General features: G+C 57.8%; 1 protein-coding gene across 5 annotated transcripts in view; it reads left to right on the forward strand.

Annotated features, from left to right (window-relative positions):
- USP20 (ubiquitin specific peptidase 20) overlaps nt 1-14,193 on the forward strand; it is a 42,619-nt gene that overhangs the window by 26,928 nt on the left and 1,498 nt on the right. For 3 of the 5 annotated variants that reach the window (XM_023629126.2, XM_070251641.1, XM_070251640.1), the window contains exons 10-24: nt 1,906-2,353; nt 2,752-2,892; nt 3,242-3,357; nt 3,628-3,800; nt 4,362-4,456; nt 7,755-7,788; nt 7,974-8,019; nt 9,022-9,202; nt 9,278-9,404; nt 9,849-10,018; nt 10,101-10,182; nt 11,149-11,257; nt 12,041-12,143; nt 13,419-13,490; nt 13,957-14,133. In XM_023629126.2, the coding sequence (XP_023484894.1) occupies nt 1,906-2,353; nt 2,752-2,892; nt 3,242-3,357; nt 3,628-3,800; nt 4,362-4,456; nt 7,755-7,788; nt 7,974-8,019; nt 9,022-9,202; nt 9,278-9,404; nt 9,849-10,018; nt 10,101-10,182; nt 11,149-11,257; nt 12,041-12,143; nt 13,419-13,490; nt 13,957-14,117 (2,058 nt within the window). In that variant the 3' untranslated portion in view covers nt 14,118-14,133. The remainder of the gene's footprint in view (nt 1-1,905; nt 2,354-2,751; nt 2,893-3,241; nt 3,358-3,627; nt 3,801-4,361; nt 4,457-7,754; nt 7,789-7,973; nt 8,020-9,021; nt 9,203-9,277; nt 9,405-9,848; nt 10,019-10,100; nt 10,183-11,148; nt 11,258-12,040; nt 12,144-13,418; nt 13,491-13,956; nt 14,134-14,193) is intronic. The other 2 variants (XR_011432619.1, XR_011432620.1) reach the window with 1 other exon arrangement.

Genomic DNA, 14,193 nt, shown 5'->3' on the forward strand with positions numbered 1-14,193 from the left:
TGCTGGGTATTTCTCTGCTCACACCCTCGGTTGGAGGAATGCCAGGCTCCCGACTGAGAAGCCCTGTGCAACCTAAACTTCACCCATTTTGGAAAGTGATAATGTCCACTGATGAAAATTCACCATTCACCATTTATTAGGTGGTCACCACCTGCCACATAAGTACAGCCCTGTTCATCCTCACAGAACTCTCTCGAAGTGGGCCCTGTCATCACCCCTGTGGTATAGGTAAGGAGCTGAGGCTCAGAGAGGTTCTATACCTTGCTTAGGTCACACAGCACACAGTGGCAGGGATGAGATTCAGGCCTAGCTGAGCCATCCCTCCCTGCAGTGCCACCTTCATTCTCTACAGGGCGCCTTGCTGGCCCTGGGGCTCTCAGTGAGGACGCTGTGGGGTAGGGCCACTCAGCTGCTGCATAGCATACACTCGGACTCCAGAAACATCCTTTTCTCTCGTTCTTGGAAATAATGCACAGGACGTTTCTGAGCCTGAAAGGTAGATGCAGCTGTGGGCCTCAGTTAATAGCCAGAGGCTGCTGTGTTTCCACATAGCTTGAGCTTTAAGTGACGACTGCAGAGTACTTTTGTTAAAAGGAAGAACCAGAAAGAAAAGTGGATGGCGTATCGAGAGCCTGTTTCTCAAAAGCACCTTTCGGTGTCCCTGGCATGGGACACACTTCTCCTCCCGCTCCCTCTCTGCTGTGAGAGAAGCTCGCCGTCCACTTCTCTGATCTGAGCCTGATACCTGGCCTTCGCAAATCTGCGCAGAGCCCTCCCTCCCCACCGCCAGCACTCAGAGACGGGCCCTCTCTCCAAATCCGGGATGTGAGGCTTTGGGCTTGGCTGGGTCTGGCCACTGCATGACCCCCGCCTCACGTGGGTCGGGAACTGGGCCCGGAGGGCTGCTTCTGACGCCTGTGAGGGACAGAACTGGACTTGGAACCCAGTGGCCCAGCACCACACCAAGTGCCCCAGTTGTCCATGGCCAGCTGCTGTCACCATCTTCTGACCTTTAAAGTGTCTCCTGTGTGTGCACCTCTCTTGGCTGGGCTCAGTGGCAGGCTGTGCCTGAGGCATCGCTGCCCTGGCTTCCCGCGAGTCATAGATGAGTCGTAATAATACGCAGAATCACTGTTGTGGTTTGAGACCCAGCCAGCCTGACGTGGCAGCCTGGTCGGGGTCATGCCCAGGTCTGTGGGAAGGTGAGCTTCTGCCTCCGGAGCCTGTGCTCATGTCACAGGCCACAGTGGCAAGGGGAGGCGTGGGCGCAGAGGGCTGGAGCAAGAGTCAAGGGGAGGCGTGGGCGTGGGGGCTGGAGCAAGAGTCAAGGGGAGGCGTGGGCGTGGAGGGCTGGAGCAAGAGTCAAGGGGAGGCATGGGTGTGGGGGCTGGGGCAGGACTCAGAGAGCAGCGTTGAGGTGCAGGTGGCCTAGCTGCCAGGTGATGTCGCTCCCTGCAGCTCTCACCTGAGCCCTCACATGCACACATGCCTTCGGTATCACCTTTGTCCTTCCAAGGCTCCCTAACCACCCCAGTGGGTCCCCTCCTTTAGGCTGAATGTGGTCCCTCTGCTTTCTCCCACACTGAGTTGGAAGCAGGGTTCCAGGTCATTAAGAACGTGAGCTCTGAGGAGTCAGGTGAGGGTCTCAACTTGGCCACTTTACAGCTGTGTGACCTGGGAAGAGTCCCTCAGCCTCTCTGAGCCTCAGTGCCATCAGGAGTTTAGGGTTAGGACAGAACTGCCCTGGAGGCCACTGTGAGGGGTTGATCAGTGCATCTGCACAGGGCGCCAGCAAGGCCCCGGAGCTGAGGTGGCCGGCATCCTCGTCAGCAGAGGCAGTGTGTGCTTGTGGCAGGTTCCTCCCACCCCCAGGGACAGCCCTTGTGACGCGACCCCTGGTTCCAGGACACCCAGGAGTTCCTGCGCTGCCTGATGGACCAGCTGCACGAGGAGCTCAAGGAGCCAGTGGTGGCGGCAGCGGCGGCCCTGACAGAGGCTCGGGACTCAGACTCGAGCGACTCAGATGAGAAGCGCGAGGGCGACCGGAGCCCATCAGAGGACGAGTTCCTGTCCTGTGACTCAAGCAGTGACCGGGGTGAGGGCGATGGGCAGGGGCGTGGCGGGGGCAGCTCGCAGGCCGAGACGGAGCTGCTGATCCCAGACGAGGCGGGCCGCGCCATCTCCGAGAAGGAGCGGATGAAGGACCGCAAGTTCTCCTGGGGCCAGCAGCGCACAAACTCGGAGCAGGTGGACGAGGATGCCGACGTGGACACTGCCATGACTGCCCTTGACCACCAGCCCACGGACGCTCAGGCACCGTCACCGCGGTCTGCCAGCCCCTGCCGCACGCCAGGTACCAGACAACTGCTCGGGGAACCACGGCCCTGTTTGTCCTGCGCCTGCAGCGTCCCGAGCGCGGATAAGCAGTGTCCTGTTAGCTCCCCCTGCACCCTCGGGGGTTCCACCACTAGATCCAACTTCCGGCTGGGAAATCAGTTGGCTACATGATGTGTCCGGACTCCCTCAGCTAACAAAGCTGAGTGACCGCCTTGAGCTGTCCACTGGAGACGTGGAGAATGTGGACAGCACGTCCTGTGTGTCTGCTGAGGGCTGGGGTGGGCGCAGGACAGAGGAGACACGGTGGGTGCAGGCCTCGGTCCCTTTGGGAGGTGCTGGCAGGTCCTCTTCCTGACCAGGCACCAGAGCTGGCTTGGCCGCCCTAGTCCAGCCCAGTCCCCTCTCTGCCCCCAGAGCCAGACAACGAGGCCCACATGCGCAGCGCCTCTCGCCCCTGCAGCCCCGTCCACCACCACGAGGGCCACGCCAAGCTGGCCAGCAGCCCTCCTCGTGCGAGCCCCGTGAGGATGGGACCATCATACGTGCTCAAGAAAGGTTCGGAGGATCGGGCAGGGAGGGCAGGTCAGCAGGGCGCCGGCACGTGGAGCTCGGGCCTGGCAGTGGAAGTCGTGCCTGTGGCTGTCATTTTTGAGTGCTCGTTGCCAGGGGCTGTGCCGCGTACTCCTCCCGCAGTGTCTCTGAGCTTTCCTAATGCCACTGGGACATGAGTAGGGCGGGGTGCGGGGGGGGGGGGGTCCCATCTTACAGACGATGACTGAGGCACCGGGTTGGGAATTGCAGACCCAGTCACAAGACTCGTACAGATCTGACCCCGTATCGTAGCCAAGCTAGCCCCCACACCTGCCCACTGCGGGCTGGGCCTAGTCCTGTGCTGTGCCCCCAGCCCAGGTCTTGAGCGCCGGCAGCCGCAGGCGGAAGGAGCAACGCTACCGCAGCGTCATCTCCGACATCTTCGACGGCTCCATCCTCAGCCTCGTGCAGTGCCTCACTTGTGACCGGGTGGGTGCCCCGGGCGTGGGGGAGCGTGCTGGTCTTCACTGTCCTCGGCAGTCCTCGCTCGGGTTGTGGGGCGGCGGATGCTCCACAGGGTGCCTCTGCCTCTCTAGGGGAGCGCCTGGTTCTGGGGCTCCTGTGTCTGAGGGCTGGGGAGCAGGCCTGCTGGCCCACACCTACTGGCCAGTGGCTGGGGTTCAGGGTGCAGACTTAGCTTTGTCTGGGCAGCGTAGAACCCTGGAATGTGGAGACCCAGGCTGACCTTCAACCCCACAGGTGTCCACCACGGTGGAGACATTCCAGGACCTGTCGCTGCCCATTCCTGGCAAAGAGGACCTGGCCAAGCTCCACTCGGCCATCTACCAGAACGTGCCGGCCAAGCCAGGAGCCTGCGGGGACAGCTACGCCGCCCAGGGCTGGCTTGCTTTCATCATGGAGTATATCCGAAGGTAGGCCCGCCTTCCCGCTCGCTGGAGAAGCAAGACCACCTTGGCGCAGCTGTCCTTGAACTTGCCTCCTGGGCAGGCGCAGACCTGAAACAGCAGAGTACAAGCGTTTGCAGGGATGAGAGTAGAGTCCGGAAGGGAGCTCGAGGCTGCAGGAGGCGTGGGAGTTAGCTAAGTGGGGTGGGGATGTCCCTTGGCCACCCTGGGATGGCTGGGACTGGAAGGCGGGTGACGACGGACATGACCCAGTGGCAGCTAGAAAGGAGGGCAGCTAGAAAGGAGGACGGCAGAGGGAGTCCAGGCCCCGCCCTGCCTCATGTTGGGAACCCATACCGTGCCCAGAGGAGGGACCAGCGTGATGGCGCCCTTCACAGTGAGGAAGGCGGGGCTCAGAGAGAGGTGATGTCACCGTCCCAGGGACACTGAGCTCTCAGCTGGTGGTCTCAGGTGTCTGGCTCCAGCCCTCCGCCCACTCCACGCATGGGCCAAGCTGCCTCTAGGCCCGAGCACACCTCCATCCCAAGGCCCTGGCAGCACCCTCCCACCCCCATTCTGTCTCCGCAGGTTCGTGGTATCCTGTACCCCCAGCTGGTTTTGGGGGCCAGTTGTCACCCTGGAAGACTGCCTCGCTGCCTTCTTCGCTGCCGATGAGCTGAAGGGTGGGTCAGCTGGCTGGCTGGGGGTGCTGCTGGGCCGGCTACAGTTCACGTTCTGGCATTCACTGTCGCTAGGTGTTCCCTTCCGGCCGGCTAGGCGGGGGGTGCGTGCTGTCCCAGCCCCACCTCCCTGTAGCTCTTAGGGGTTCACCTGTGTTTCTTTTTTTACCAGTTTGGTGGACAAAAATGACATCATGCTTTAATTTTTGCATTTCCTTGATTATTAATGAGCTTGAACAGTTTTTCATTAAGTGTGTTAGCTGTTTGTATTTCCTATTTTGAAATTTCCCATTCCGATCCTTTTCCTATTTTTCTGCTGTTTGGCGTCTTATTAACCTTTAGGCAAACTCTTCTTAGTTTTTAATTGTGGTGAAATATACATAATGTGGCCTTCTTAGCCATTTTTAAGTGTAAGTTCAGTACTGTGAACTATGTTCTCGTTATAAAAGGAGATAACTTAGGAACAGCTAAATGGAGGAAATGCTTAGGGCAAGGCATGTGGGAAAGGCATGGAGCTTCCATGCTCTCTGAGCGCCGCTCTCCCCGAGTCTCCACGTGTTCAGAAGCTCTCTGAACCCCATACGACTGGGATTTTTCTGGAGGCTTCCTCACGTAGGCGGGATCAATTATTGTCTCCGTTTCCAGCCCCTCTCCCCTCTCTGAAGGATGGGGGGCGGGGCTGAAAATTCCAAACTTCTAATCATGGCTTGCTCTTTCTGGTGAGCAGCCCCCATCCAGGAGCCCACCCAGAGTCACCTTATTAGAGCAAAAGACACTGCCATCACCCAGGAAATTCCAAGAGATTTAGGGACTTTGTGTCAGGAACCAGAGTCAAAGGCCGAATGTTAGAACAAAAAATGCTCCTCATGCTCTTACCACTTAGGGAATTGCAGAGACTTTAAGAGCCCTGTGCCAGGAGCCTCGGGCAGAGACCAATATTTATATTTTCTATTATCTCACACTCTTCTTCGGTTCCTTTCATCAATGTCGTATAGTTTTCAGTGTACAGATTTTTCACTTTGGTGAAATTTATTCCTATGTGTTTTATTGTTTTTGATGCTATTATAAAGGGTTTTTCTTTTGTTTTCTTTATTTCTCATTCAGGTTATTTTTGTTAGTGTATAGAAATGCAACTGATTTTTGTAGGTTGATTTTTGCATTCTACAACTTTGCCGAATTCGTTCATTAGTTCTGACAGTGTTTTGGTGGAGTCTTTGGGTTTTCTATACCCAAGATCATGTCATCTGCAAACAGGGACAATTTTGCTTCCTCTGTTTGGATTCTCCTTATTACTTTTTCTTGCCTAATTGCTCTGGCTAGGACTTGCATGCTGTGTGGATAGGAGTGGTGCGAGTGGGCATCCTTGTCATGTTCGTGGTCTTAGAGGAAAGCTGTCAGCTTTTCATTTTTGAGTATGATGCCAGCTGTGGGTTTATCTTATATGGCCTTTGTTATGTTGAGGCATGTTCCTTCTAAACCCAATTTGTTGAGTGCTTTTATTGTGAAAGGGTGTTGAAATTTGCCAGATGCTTTTTCTGTGTCTATTGAGAGGATCGTAGGATATTTTTCCTTCATTCTGTTAATGTAGTGTATCATGTTTGTTGACTTGCATTTGATAAACCATCCTTGCATCCCAGGGATAAATCCCATTTGATCATGGTGTATGATGCTTTTAATATGCTGTTGAATTCAGTTTGCTAAAATCTTTTGAGGATTTTTGCATCCGTGTTCATCAGGGATGTTGGCCTCTGGTTTCCCTTTCTTGTGGTGTCCTCACCTGGCCTTGGTATCAGGGTGAAGCTGGCCTTGGAAAATGAGTTTGGGAGTGCTCCCTCCTCCTCAGTTTTCTGGAAGTGTTTGAGAAGGAGTGGCGTTAATTGCTCTTTGAATGTTTGGTAGAATTCCCCAGTGAAACCTCTGGTCCTGGGCTTTTCTTTCTTGGGAGGTTTTTGATTACAGCTTCAATCTCCTTAGTCGTTAGTGGTCTGTTCAGATTTTCTGTTTCTTCATGATTCAGTCTTGCTAGGTTGTGTGTTTCTAGGCATTTGTCCGTTTCCTCTAGGTTGTCCAGTTTTTTGGTGTATAACTGGTCCTGGTGGCCTCTTATGAGCCTTTGTGTTTCTGTAGTGTCAGTTGTCAGTACCCACCTCTATTTATAATTTTGTTTATTTGAGTCCTCTCCCTTTTTTCTTGGTTAATCTAGGTAAAGGTTTGTCAATTTATCTTTTTGAAAAACCAACTCTTAGTTTCAGTGATTTTTCTCTATTGTCTTTCTAGTCTCTGTCCCATTTATTTCAGCTCTAATCTTTATTATTTCCTTCCTTCTGCTAACTTCGGCCTTAGTTTATTCTTCTTTTTCTAATTTCTTAAGGTGTGAAGTCAGGTTGTTTAAGGTCTCTCTTTTTTTAATGTAGGCATTTTTTGCTGTAAAATTCCCTTAGGGCTGCTTCCGCTGCATCTCATAAGTGCTGACATGTTGTATTTTCATTTTTGTTTGTGTCTCAAGATGCGTTCTGATTTCCGTTTTGATTTCTTCTTTGACCCATCGGTTGTTCAGGAGTATATGGTTTAATTTCCACATATTTGTGAATTTTTTAGTTTTCCTCCTGTTGTTTCTAGTTTCATATGACTATGGTTGGAAAAGATACTAGATATGATCTCAGTCTTCTTAAAGTTAAGATTTGCTTGGTGGCCCAATGCATGACCTCTCCTGGAGAATGTTCTGTGTGCACTTGAGAATCTGCTGCTGTTGGATGGAATATTCTGTGTATGTGTTTTAGGTCCATTTGGTCTGTAGAGTTATTCCTGTCTTTTGTTCCCTTATTTTCTGTCTGGGTAATCAGTCCAATGTTGAAAGTTGGGTACTGAAGTCCCCTATGCCATTGTATTGCTGTCTGTTTCTCCCTTCAGTTGCGGCAATACTTGCTTTAAATATTTAAATGCTCCAGGTGCATGTGTAAATATTTAGGTGTTGGGTGCACATGTATTTACAATAGTGACGTCCTCTGGATGAATTGACCCCGTTGTCACTATACAGTGACCCTCTCTGTCTCTTGTAACTGATTCTGACGGGAAGTCTGTTTTCTCTGATATAAATATAGCCCCCTTGCTCTCTCTTGGTTTCCATTTACATAGACTGTCTCTCTCCATCCCTTCACTTGCAGCCTGTGTGTGTTCTCAAAGCTCGAGGGAGTCTCTTGTAGGCAGCATGTTGTGGTTTTATTTCTTAAGCATAAGTCACTACATGTACTTCTGTCCCCATGGCCGTGCCTGCTAACCTGCATCACTTTTACTGCCCTAGGTGACAACATGTACAGCTGTGAACGGTGTAAAAAGTGAGTGTGTGACTCTAGGGGCTTCTCCCCCACTTCCCATTTCCAACCTCTGTGGTCCACCTGTGTTGCACATGCTTCCCCTGGGTTCCCCCAGACTTCCATCCTGATCTCAGAGAGGTGACCAGGGCGGGAGGGGTGCCCCCACCGCGGGTCACTCACCGTCTCTCGCCCGCTCTCTCCCCCAGGCTGCGGAACGGGGTGAAGTACTGTAAGGTCCTGCGGTTGCCTGAGGTGAGTGGACGGCCTCTTGCCGCTGCCACCCGCCAGGGTTTCTCCACACTGATGGGTGGGGACGCACAGGGCACAGGCCGACCCTCCCTGACCGGAAGCTTCTGAGCTCAAGAGGCCCGTGGAGAGTCTGCTGCTTTGGCTGAGAGACCTCCTGGGACGGTCTGGCTAATTTTTCAGTTGGTAGCTTGGCACCCTCTCGCCTGTGGCCTCAGCTCCGTGGTCACTCAGCATGCTTTGTGAGGGCCCAGAGCAAGGCAGGCCTGGGGGCACTGAGGGTGCCACCTAGAGTAAGGCAGATGGGAGGGGAGGGCACCTGGCCGACGGGGCTGTCAGGGAAGGCCTTCTGAGGAGGTGGCGTCTCAGTGGGCCCTGAGGACGTAGGCAGGCGTCAGCCTCATGGAGGGATAGTGGGGAAGGGCCAGGTGGCAAAACTCTGAAGCAGGACGGGCTTGGCTGAGCCACGGCAGGCCCGTGTGGCTGGAGCAAAGAGGAGCGTGGCCCCAGATGCGGGTGCCTGAGGTGGTGCTGAGCGGGTTTGGGAAGGCTTTGTGGAGAAGCCTTCTAGAGGTCAGTGCCAACGGAACTAGGTGTCAAGCTCTTTGGATGGTGAATTCGACGGGCTGGTGAGAGTCAGCTTCCTGTACAGACGAGGCCAGCTATGGGACAGCCCACCTCGAGATGGCGGCCGATCCTGTTAGCGAAGCTTGGCCCTGCCATCATGTCTGCCTTTATCGGGGCTCTTAAAGGAGCCCAGCTCAGCTTCCACGCGTGGTTCTTCCACGTGTCCAGACGGAGTCAGTGGGTGGGACCCATCAGCTGGCTTGGGCTTCTAGAAGGCTCTAGCCACTGGTTTTCTTGTTTCCACCTGGCTGACAAGACCTGAGTGGGTCAAGCAGTGGGCTAATGGGTGTCCCAGGGCCCTGCCTCGAGGCCCCCGCCTGGTTACCGGGGCTCCCAGGGCCATGGGCAGCCCCGGGACGAGCGAGGCCTCCGCGCCCGCAGATCCTGTGCATCCACCTGAAGCGCTTCCGGCACGAGGTGATGTACTCATTCAAGATCAGCAGCCACGTCTCCTTCCCGCTCGAGGGCCTCGACCTGCGCCCCTTCCTCGCCAAGGAGTGCACGTCCCAGATCACCTCCTACGACCTCCTCTCGGTCATCTGCCACCACGGCACGGCAGGCAGTGAGTCTAGCCCCGCCACCCCGCCCCGTCCCCATGCCCTGGGGTGTCTGTGACCTGTCTCCCTCTCCTGCGCAGGTGGTCACTACATCGCCTACTGCCAAAACGTGATCAACGGGCAGTGGTATGAATTTGATGATCAGTACGTCACCGAGGTCCATGAGACGGTGGTGCAGAACGCCGAGGCCTACGTCCTCTTCTACAGGTGTGGGCCCTGGGAGTCAGAGGACGGCTGGGTCTGGCTGCAGAACAGTGACCGGGCCCCCACCTGGTGACCTGGGGGCCCGGATGTCCTACCCCTCCTCCCCAGGGCTTACTCTGGGGTGTGTGGGGATGGTGGAGCTGGGGGCGTTTTAGGTCCCAGGGAGTAAGGATTTGAGTTTTTAAGAAAGAGCCCCTCATTTCTGTGGGGGAAGCGGGAAACTCAGGAAGTCGAGTCTGGGTCTTCTAGAGTGGTTCTCGTGGGAGGTGAGGGGACCAGAACCCCGGCAGGGATGGTGAGCCTCCTGAGATGCAGCCAGATCACCCAGGGGCTCAGCTGGTGGGTGGCTCTGCACACAGCGCTGGAGAGGACGTGGCTGGTGCCCCTGGACAGCGGTGAGCCCAGACACAGCCCCTCCTTCCTCTCCCCGCCCCACCCCTGCCCCAGGAAGAGCAGCGAGGAGGCTGTGCGGGAGCGGCAGCAGGTCGTGTCCCTGGCTGCCATGCGGGAGCCCAGCCTGCTACGCTTCTATGTGTCCCGAGAGTGGCTCAACAAGTTCAACACCTTCGCTGAGCCAGGGCCCATCACCAACCACACCTTCCTCTGCTCCCACGGAGGTGAGGGCGCCCTCTCTGTGGCTGGAGTACAGGGTGGGTGGGCCGAGCCCCCAGCTCTCCCTCCCTCTGCCTTCCTCCGCAGGCATCCCGCCCAACAAATACCACTACATCGACGACCTGGTGGTGATCCTGCCACAGAACGTCTGGGAGCACCTCTACAACAGGTACAGCCCCCGGGCAGCCTCTCCTGGAGGGCCAGCCTACCCTGAGCAGGCCGGGTGCTCAGCTGGGTGGGACAGGAAGACCGCTGGGACCCGTCGCTGCCCCCACTCAGGCAGCAGACCAGCGTGGAAGCAGTCTCAGGGGCTTCCTGTACAGCTGTGTCTGCACTGAGACACCCGTCAGCGGTGGTGTCCAGCGTCATCCCTCCAGTCACGAGGGACTGAAAACTGGCTCCAGCAAAAGCCTATGGGCCCCTCTCACAGAGTCCTGGGGGTGCCGGCTGCAGGGTGGGCTGGCCAGTGTGTCTCCCCAACCCTGTGCCCAGCCTGGGCCACCTTGGGCTTGTGCTGCCTGGGGCCTTCCTGGTTCAAGTCCAAGACCAAGAACGCTGAGGACCTGCCAGGCCTGGGTTGCTCTGCAGCCAGGCAGGCGGGAGGTGCCATAACCCAGAGAGTGGCCAGACTGGTCAGGAGGGAGAGGCCAGGGAGTGCTGGTACCTGGCCACCCGTTGGACTGGCTTTGCCCCATCTACTTGCAGGTCAGGCGCAGACTCTGCCCTATTGCCTGTGGGTGGATCAGAACCCCACACACTGTGGGATCCACCCTCCGTCCTGCGACCTCCCTTTGATGTCCCCAGGGTTCCGCCTGGGGCCTCTTGGCCACCACAGCTCCTGCCCAGTAGCCAGGGGAGGAAGTGAGATCCCTAAGCCATCCTTTGGCCATTAAACAAATATCTGTGATGCACCTGCCCTGGGCAGCACTTGCTGGGTACTGTGGGCATGCTGGCGTGAAGGCGTCCTTGCCAGTGTAGTGAGCAGGGCGCTGAGGGAGCCCCTGGCGGGGAGGAGCCAGCCCAGTGGAGGGCGGCGAGTGCTGTCTGGCAAGTTCCGCTGCTTCCCCCTCAGGACCCTCACCTCACGGCTCATGTGTCTGTCTGTCTGTCTCTCTGCCTCCCACCGTGGGTGCAGGTTTGGGGGTGGCCCCGCCGTGAACCATCTGTACGTGTGCTCCATCTGCCAGGTGGAGATCGAGGCGCTGGCCAAGCGCAGGCGGATTGAGATCGACACCTTCATTAAGGTACGTGCAGGTGGGGGTGGTGCGGGGCACCCGTGGGGACCGGGGGACAGAATGAGTCAGGCTGTTTGGAAGATGTGTTCTGTGGGAGGCCGGACGTCTCAGGCTTTTCCTGGCTGAAGGGGCCGGGTTTAGTGAGGGCAGGGCTGTCTGCTTGGCATACTGTGGGGTAGCTGTCAGAGGAGAGGGTGCTGCTGTTGGGGCCGGATGATTCCTTATTGGGGGCTGTCCTGTGCCTGTAGGATGTTTAGCAGCATCCCTGGCCTCTACTCATGTGATGCCAGTGACAACCAAAATTACCTGCAGACGTTGGCAGGTGTCCCCTGGGGGCCAGAGTCCCTCCTGCTGAGGGCTCTACCGACAGACATGGAAAGGTGCCGTCCGTGAAAAAGCACATTGCTAAACATGACCAGTAGCACCCACGTAGGAAAGGGACTTGTGCAGTGGGACAGGTGTGTGAGGAGCGGGGCCCTGCGGGCCTCCCTGGTAGGGCTCAGGGCAGGGGCCCGCCCGCCCGCTGGCAGGAGAAGGTCCAGTAGAGACAGCCTCTTTGTGGCCGTTGGGGAGGAAGCCCATCTACCGCGCGGCCTCAATGGGGTTACTGAAGAGGTTCACCAGGATGTTCCCGGCAGACGTTTGAGTGGCGGGGTTGCGGGAGGTGTGTGTTTTCTTTGAACTCGTCTGAATTTTCTACCTGAAGTATCTAGCTTTGTCAGAGTCGGGGGCGAGGGTTGGCGGGTGTTGGGGCGTTTGTGCTGACCTTCCCCTCTCTCGGCCCCGGCCCAGCTGAACAAGGCGTTCCAGGCGGAGGAGTCACCCAGCGTCATCTACTGCATCAGCATGCAGTGGTTCCGGGAGTGGGAGGCCTTCGTCAAGGGGAAGGACAATGGTGAGTGGAGCGGGGCCCTGCCCACCCCGCAGGAGGGACTTGGGGCTGCGGGTCTGCTGGCAGTGCCGCGGAGTCCCAGCGGGGTGCCCAGGGCCTGTGCCTGCCCAGAAGGTTTCTGGGGCCACCCCTGCAGCTGAGCACTTGCCCCGCAGGAGCAGAGAACACAGGTGCTCTTCCAGTCCCGGTGCTGGGATCACTGTCCCCACCCCAGGCCGGCCACCCTATGCCCTCGGGGGACGGGAGCCGTCTTGCTCCGCCCGCTCCCTCCCACTGTCCCCCCATCCACACCCAGCAGAGGCTGCCCCTCCTCCCGCCAGCACCTTCCTTTGGGGACTCTGCTGCCCTGTGTGACAGACTTTACTGGATAGATGGCCTCAGACTCTTAGGAAAGGACTTGGACACTGTGTCCTCTGACCCTTGCATTTACGTGGGTGGAAACAAGTCCCATCCCCAGACAATTCCGAGTCCCCACGGTCCACGGCAAGGGGCAGCACAGCCCAAGCCCTGGCCTGCACGCGGCCTCCGTCACCGCCCTCCAGCCCCACACTTGGGCTCCAGACCAGGGCCTGGCGCCAGGCAGGGTTGGCAGGGCCAGCAAGTTCTATGTGCTGGACATTTGCCTTTCGGAGCATAAGCCCGAGCCATTACTTGGGAGAGGTGGGGCCTTACTGCCAGCCAGGCCCTGCCGGGCGGGAGGGCACCAGGGACCCCGGCATCCTCCCTAGTGCTGTGGAGGCAGTTGGGCGTGGTTGTGGTCGAGGACCCACTCGGAGTCGAGCCCTGCCTTGGGCCCTGGCTTTCTTTGTCTTCTGCCAGCTCTGACCTGGACGGTGATGTCACCTGTCTCCATAAACCGTTCTCGTCTCGCATGGTTGTTGGGGTGTACGTGGGATATGGGGCACACAGGAGGGCTGCTCAGCGAGATTAGAGCAACGTCCACGGCACTGGCTTCCCCCCTCCCCCACCCACGCTAGGGTCTGAAACTAGTGCGCGTCCTAGCAATTCCCTCTGCCGGGTCAGGGGTGCCACCAGGCCCTCTGGCACTCAGACGTCTGTAGATGAACATTTGGTGCCCCAAGCACCTCACCACAGGGGACTTCATGCTGACCCCTGGGGCTCAGGACGGCCTCTCTGGCGTCACAGGTGTCTCAGTCACACCTGGAGGATGGCTCTGTCTGTTGCAGGGTGGAGGGCCGCGGTGGGGGCTGGCTCTGGGGTTTCCTCCCGCTGCCTCAGGGGCCCAGAGGTGCTGAGCCTGTGCCGTGTCTGTTGCAGAGCCCCCTGGGCCCATTGACAACAGCAGGATCGCACAGGTCAAAGGAAGCGGCCACATCCAGCTGAAGCAGGGTGAGTCCGCCGGCCCCAGCCCCGGCCTCCCAGGCCCACCGGGCTCTTCCCTGCCCCTCCTGGCTGCCACTCACGGTCCTTCCAGGAGCCCCCTTGCCATCTGCCTGAGTCGGGCTGAGCCTCACCCCGGTCTGGGCCCAGGGCCTGAGCCCGGGGGCCGCCGTGCTAGGCTTCTGCGTGGGTCCTCCAGGCCCCTCCCCACGCCTTCTGCTGGCTTTGCCTGCCTGCCCTTTGTGTGGACTCCCCGCTCTGGGAAGCGGGCAGCAGCCAGAGACGGCCCCTCTGGAGCCCTCAGAGAAAGGGTGTTCTACTGGAAAATCCTGAGATTTCCATTTAACAGCTTTGCACAAAGTTGTCCTCCCTCCCGTTTGGGGCCTGGCCCCCAGAGCCCCCTCTGCCGGGACCATGGCTTCATCGATGGAGCCAGGGCGAGCCCAGCCTCACGGGTGGCCCCTGGTCTCTGCAGGAGCTGACTACGGGCAGATCTCAGAGGAGACCTGGGGCTACCTGAGCAGCCTGTATGGCGGCGGCCCCGAGCTTGCCATCCGGCAGAGCGTGGCCCAGCTCCAGGACTCGGAGAGCTTGCACGGGGAGCAGAAAATTGAAGCCGAGACCCGGGCCGTGTGACTTGGGGGGACAGTCTGTAAGTGCCCTCCTCACTCTCCAGAGACCCTCCGTGTCCCCTGAGTGCTGGAAGAGCGTG

Source organism: Equus caballus, chromosome 25, assembly GCF_041296265.1.
Source record: "Equus caballus isolate H_3958 breed thoroughbred chromosome 25, TB-T2T, whole genome shotgun sequence".
Taxonomy (NCBI): domain Eukaryota; kingdom Metazoa; phylum Chordata; class Mammalia; order Perissodactyla; family Equidae; genus Equus; species Equus caballus.